At 54.3% G+C, this 6,476-nt stretch overlaps 1 protein-coding gene across 1 annotated transcript; it reads left to right on the plus strand.

The window, feature by feature from the left end:
* Positions 1 to 2,835: 2,835 nt before the first annotated feature.
* On the plus strand, positions 2,836 to 6,072 carry LOC123042581 (S-locus-specific glycoprotein S13-like). The gene is made up of 2 exons (XM_044465011.1): positions 2,836 to 4,134; positions 5,792 to 6,072. Exons 1-2 carry the CDS (start codon positions 2,868 to 2,870, stop codon positions 5,998 to 6,000), a joined length of 1,476 nt encoding a protein of 491 aa, XP_044320946.1. The 5' UTR covers positions 2,836 to 2,867; the 3' UTR covers positions 6,001 to 6,072.
* Positions 6,073 to 6,476: the final 404 nt, after the last annotated feature.

A 6,476-nucleotide genomic window follows, 5' to 3' on the forward strand; every position in this document is an offset into this window, starting at 1 on the left:
AGATCTCAAAGACAGCAATGGGTACGCTTGTCAGAACACTATTCACAATTTTTACACCATTATCGATATCTAGCTAGTCACACAACTAATACACATGCATATTGATCTCCTTCTTAACAGTTCAAAGAGGTGCGGGAGAAGCTCATAGAAACGGAGCGCGTAGAAGCACTTCAAGAGGAAATAGCGGGATTTTTGCTCGACCAGGTCATAAATCCGAATGGAGAATTCTATTACCCGCTACCGCCCCAATGAAAACCACTTTCAGTTGTCATCGTGCTCCGAAGGCACCAATTAGACTGGCTCTGAAGGCAACATTCATATGTAGGAGAAATTGTATATATCTATACATGTGTGTATGTGTGAATTAATTAATATGGTGGTTTAATTTGTGAGACATTGATGTGATATATATATGCATGATTGGTTCTACTAGAAATTTTATATATATATATATATATATATATATATATATATATATATATATGCATAACGTGTACAATGTGTAGTATCGTAAAATACCAGCAAACAAAAAAGAATTAAAATGGAAACACAAAATTAAATGAAAAAGAAATCATAAAACTAAAAACCCTCCAAACCTTATAGTACCGGTTGGTCTTACAAACCGGTACTAAAGGGCTCCAGGTCCCCGGAGCTGGCTCGTGCCACGTGGTTGCCCTTTAGCACCGGTTCGTGCTGAACCGGTACTAAAGGGGGGGCCTTTAGTGACCACTAATTAGTGCCGGTTATGTAACCGGCACTATAGGGCCTTACGAACCGGTGCTAATGCCCGGTTCTGCACTAGTGATCGCGAAGAAGGATAAGCCGGTGAGGGCTTATCTTCTCCGGGCGCTCGGCGACGACCTCCTTCTGCAGGTGGCCGCGAAGAAGACCGCGGCGGAGATCTGGAGCAGCTTGAAGGCCCGGTACGTCGGAGCGGATCGTGTGCGCGCGGCGCGGCTGGGCACGCTGCGCGGGGTGTGGGAGCTGCTGCGCATGGCGAGCGACGAGACGCTGGACGCGTTCGCCGGGAAAATCTGCGGCATGGCGACGCGTTTCACCGGGCTCGGGGCGACGCTCAACGATGCGGCGAAGGTGAAGAAGCTCCTGGACTGCGTCCCGGACCGGCTGTACGCGGCGGTCGCTGGAATGGAGCAGTTTTGCGACTTGGGCACGCTGCTCTTCGAGGACGCGCTCGGACGCCTGAAGGCGTTCGACGAGCGGCTCCGGCGACGCGGGCAGGTAAGCGGCGAACGGGCGGACGGCGAGCAGCTCATGTACACCGCGGCACAGTGGCGTGCGCGCGAACGGCGTCGGGGCGGTGCACGCGGAGAGGACGACGACGATGGCACAGGGAGCACGGCGTCGGGCGGCGGGGACAACCGTCGCGGCAAGTGCTACAAGTGCGGCGTCCGAGGGCACTTCAAGCGAGAGTGCCCCCTGCTGCGGAAGGAGCCGGCCGCGGGGCGTGCGCTGATGGTGGACGCCGACGTCGAGGACGCCGGGCTGCTCTGAGCCGCGGCTTAGGGCGTGAATGATGGGCGAATAAGCCGCGGCGACGGTGCCGGGCGTGTCGAGCGCGGGTATGGGCGCGCGCTGGACTCGCCGGGCGCGTAGGGTCCGGGCGGTAGGGCGTGCGTGTGTGCGTGCACCAGAGTGTGTAGGTGTGCGTCTGTTGGCGAGTCTAGGTGGCCTGGTAAGGCGCGAGCCGTTGGAGCTGGCCGTGTGACGCGGGCGTCGAGCGCGGTCAGTGCGCGGAGAGCGCGGGAAAGATCAAGGGCGAGTGGAGGCGTGGGTGCGTGCCCGGTGCGCCGGCTCGGGGTATAAAGCCACCTGATGGCGTTGTAACAGATTGACACGGTCGAGTTCGTGATCGAGGGTGTAAAAGGGGGCGTTCGTGCACCGGAAAACCACCAGTGTCCACCGTGTTCTCTGAACCTTTCTGAACTTTTTCCTCTTCTCCAGTGAGCAGAGCGACGGCGAGGGAGAGTGAGCAGAGGGCGAGGGAGAGGAGGGCAGCGGCAAGGGAGGCGCAGCGCCAACACCCAACAATAAAATATGTTATATTCAACACCAAAACACTATTGGACAGAAGTGTTACGTGATTCCTAGCCTTTGAATCCTCTTATAATGACAAACAAAATAGGACAATAATACATATTGCAAAACAAGGTCCACAAAACACAAATGAACATAGTTTTTGCAAACATAATGTTAGAAATAGGCCTGATTTATCGGTAGATTCCTGATAAATTGCTTGTGAGAGTGATAAATCTGCCCAAATGATAAACGGTGAAGATAAGGCATAATCTTATCGGTCACCTCATGAGTAGCGATAAATCGGACAATAAATCGCTGAATCGGAAGATTTCTTAAACAGCGCCTGCAGCTGTAGATGCGTGGCTGCCTTTTTAGTCCCGGTCAGGACTAAAGGGGCTCCTGGGCATTAGTCCCGATCGTTTAGTCCCGGTTGTTGGACCGGGACTAAAGGCCCTTTGAAACCGGGATTAATACCCTGTTTTCTATTAGTGCATAGACGGACACGTGGCCCTGCCGTTAATGCCTGGCTGCCGTCATATATAAACCGTGTGTCTCGTTGGCCCTCGGCATACATAAGTCCACCTTGAAACGGCATGTATTGCTCAGACAAGGTGGACTTCACGAACCCGTCGATGTCCGAATTGCAACTTGAGCACGGCAGAGAAACAGCGAGAGGCCGTGGTCGCTCCGCCGCGGAAGACAAACGGTGCCGTTGGGCTCACGCACATGTAATGTCAGGTGTTTGCTATAATGGGACACCATGGTCTCCTAATTGCAAATGCAAAGGGAGATCTTTTGCCACATTTCGCTCAGCCAGTAACGCAACAAGTATGACATCTCTGCCAGCCATCTTCATCCTCCTGCTCCTGGTTTGTTCCTGCAACTCCGATGACCACCTAACACCCACACAGCCACTCTCACCCGACGACGAGCTCATCTCAAGCAACGGCGTCTTCGCCCTCGGCTTCTTCTCCCTGCAAAGCTCCATCGCCAACACATATTTAGGCATATGGTACCACAACATCTCAGAGCGAACATATGTGTGGGTGGCCAATCGCGACAACCCGATCACGAGCAGTTTGTCTGGGAAGCTGGTTGTGACCAACACCTCTGACCTCGTCTTGTCAGATTCCAACGGCCGTATCCTCTGGACGACCAGGACGAAGACGGACAACATCACCACCGAGTCAGGTGACATACCCACGGCGGTGCTGCTCGACACCGGCAACTTCGTCCTCCTGTCGCCGAAGGGAACGGATATATGGCGGAGCTACGATGACCCGACCGACACCGTCCTCCCGGGCTTCAAGCTGTGGACGAACTACAAGACCCACGTAGCAGTGCGCATCGTGGCCTGGAAGAGCTCCCATGACCCGTCGACCGGGGAATTCGTCCTCAGCGGCGACCCCAGCACGGGCCTCCAGATCCTCACCTGGCGTGGGAAGAGCCTCTACTGGCGCAGCGGGGTGTGGAACGGCGCCACGGCCTCCGGCCTCACCAATTCCTTCTGGTCCCAGGTCATCGACGACGGAGAGGTGATCTACTCCACGTACAACACGGCCGACGGCTCGCCGATCAGATCGCACTGGAAGCTGGATTACACGGGCGACGTGGTGTTCAGGGTCTGGATCGATGGGTCGTCGTCGTGGAAGCCCCTGTTCAAGCGCCCGGGCAACGGGTGCCTCCACTACGGCTCGTGCGGGCCGTTCGGCTACTGCGACATCACGGGTGCCGTCTGGGAGTGCAGATGCCTCGACGGGTTCGAGCCGGCCCACGGCTTCAGCGTCAACTCCTCCAAAGGGTGCGTGAGGAAGGAGGCGCTGAGATGTGGCGGCGACGACCACTTCCTGACCTTGCCGGGGATGAAGGTGCCCGACAAGTTCGTGTACCTGAGGAACAGGAGCTTCGAGGAGTGCGCCGCCGAGTGCGGCCGCAACTGCTCGTGCACGGCATACGCCTACGCCAACTTGAGCAGTATCCTCGCGACGGGTAACCAGTCGAGGTGCTTGGTCTGGAAAGGGGAGCTTGTCGACTCGGAGAAGGCCGGCGACGATATTAGTGGTGACAACTTATACGTCCGGCTCGCCGGCTCTGCTGGTATGTGCAAGCTGTTCAAGTTCAATAGTCTCTTTCTTTCTTTCTTCCATTTTTATTTTGTTTTATTATGTGACCGACTATCCATCAATTGCCTGAAAAATGATTGGGCATCAGTCAACTCGGCCTTCTCCTTACTTTAGAGCATCTTCAACAGGCGCGCAGCGCGCTAAAAATGAAAATACCGCGCCTGGTGAGCCAGGTTTTGCGCGTGGCGGTGCGCTGGCTCCAGCGGCCGCCGCAAAATAAAGCGCGCCCGAGCTGCTCCAGCAGGCGCGCTATATTTCATTTTTTTTTTCTTTAGACGACTGCATACATAGCATACAAATAAGATAGTTCGACACATAGCCTACTTCTACGTTAGAAAATGCGTACATCTAGGCTTCTTCAACGATATATAGTTCTACTTCGTCCACATAGCCTACTTCTACGATACAAAATAAAACTAAAAACTACTACTACTCGTTCTCCGACTCGGACTCTGCCTCGGTGATGTCCTCCTCCGACGTCTGAGCATAGGCGTCAAGGAACCGCTCATCGCAGGAGTCCCAGGAAGACGCATCTCCTAGCGCTATGTTGTATTTAGCGACCGCCTTCTGCGTTCGCTTGTCCTCGCGATAGGCGGCTCGCTCCTTCCTTCCCTCCTCCCGCCCTCCTCTCGGCGAAGAACTGTTCCTCGTTTATGATGTCTTGCGGGAAGCGTTGCCTCCACAGCGTCATGGCTTCCTCGTCCATCTCGGCCAGGCTAAGACGGCGCTCCTGCCTTTGGTGTTTGCGACGATCCTCATCAGTGTTAAGCCGCGGGAAAGGCGCCAACTCCTGTGCCCGCTCCCGCATTGCCACGTCGGTGAAGTTCATGTCCCAACGGGACCGCCGAAGGAGCCACGCCGGAGCGTCGTACGCGCGGGCGCCATCCTGGGCGGTGTCGAAAGTTCCGAGGCCGAGGCGCACGCCGCCGCCCGACTGAATCGAGGCGGAATAGGTGCCGGACGGACTTAGGCGGACGCCGCGGTAGCCCGAACCTCCCCGGCGGTGAGGCGACATGGTGGCGCGGTGGTGGCATGTCGGCGGCGAGGAGAGAAAGCAGTGGAGGGAGAGAGAAAGAGCGGCAGAGCGTGCTGCAATTTTATAGGCGCGCGACAAATCTAGCGCGCGAGCTGCCGCCTTTTCCCGCGCGCGCTAGTTTGCCGCCACCGCTGGAGTGCGCGAAACCGGGCCGCGCGTGCTAAAAAGTCAATTTACCGCGCGTGCGTCTTTTAGCGCAGCTGTTGGAGATGCTCTTAGCCAACGGGTTTTCTCCTTCCTCCCGATCTGCGCGATCCAGCACCGGCCGAACCGCCTGACATGACCCGCGGCCAGCGGCGCTCCCATGTGGTTTCCGCAGATGTAGATAATCTTGTTGATTAACACCCACTTTCCATACCCTGCAATTCAGAGGCGATCACCTCTGGTCTTTCTACCAGCGACCCCGCGCCTTGTTACCGCTCGTTGCGGCACCCTCGTCCTCGCCCCGGAGCTCTGCTCCTCCCTTTCTTCTTCAACGAAAATCAACTGACGCAAGTTGCATTTTTAGGCAACTTACGTATAGCGAACACATCCTTTTATTTACCTACAGTGACATTGCACTATTGCAGTACTCCTCTCACCATTTTCTTCACAGGAGACAATTCCGAAGAAAACAACAAGAACAATAGCTTCACGGGAGACAATTCCGCAGAAAACAACAAGAACAATAGAGGTGTCCCTGTGGTATTGAAGATTGTACTCCCGGTTATATCATGCCTCACTGGTGGAAAAAAGGCCTTTGGTCGCGGTTCGCAACTGCCATTAGTCGCGGTTGCGCAACCGCGACCAAATAAGCGCGACTAAAGCCCCCCACCTTTAGTCGCGGCTGCTTAAGAACCGCGACTAACGGCCCGTCCACGTGGGCGCCAGGCGGCCGTCGGGGCGGAGGACCTTTAGTCGCGGTTCTTCTGGCCAACCGCGACTAAAGGCCACCATAGGTTTAGGGTTTTAGCCCCCCCCCTAAACCTGTTTTCTGTTTAATTTGTATTGTTTTATTTCTTTTGTGCTTTATTTTAATTTTGAAGGAGTTTCATATATTCTACGGTACTACATACATGCATATGAATGTACAATTTCAAATAAATTTGAAATTAGAACCAAAAAGAATTCAAGAGGAATATACAATATATATTCAATATCATCGGATGACCATATACAATTTTGAACAAGTTTCCATACATGATTTAATGCATATAAAGTTCTACGTCCTCGTAATAGTGTTCTCCTTTAGGATGGAGGACTTCCCTGCTGAACCATCCAGCTAGTTCCTCTTGAAGTGG

This window comes from Triticum aestivum, chromosome 2B, assembly GCF_018294505.1.
Source record: "Triticum aestivum cultivar Chinese Spring chromosome 2B, IWGSC CS RefSeq v2.1, whole genome shotgun sequence".
Taxonomy (NCBI): Eukaryota; Viridiplantae; Streptophyta; class Magnoliopsida; order Poales; family Poaceae; genus Triticum; species Triticum aestivum.

Bases quoted from the DNA above. Each gene is read 5' to 3' on its own strand.
- LOC123042581 (XM_044465011.1), top strand. From the start codon at position 2,868: ATGACATCTCTGCCAGCCATCTTCATCCTCCTGCTCCTGGTTTGTTCC. The intron at 4,135-5,791 runs GTATGTGCAAGC...TTTTCTTCACAG, and splicing joins CCGGCTCGCCGGCTCTGCTG to GAGACAATTCCGAAGAAAAC.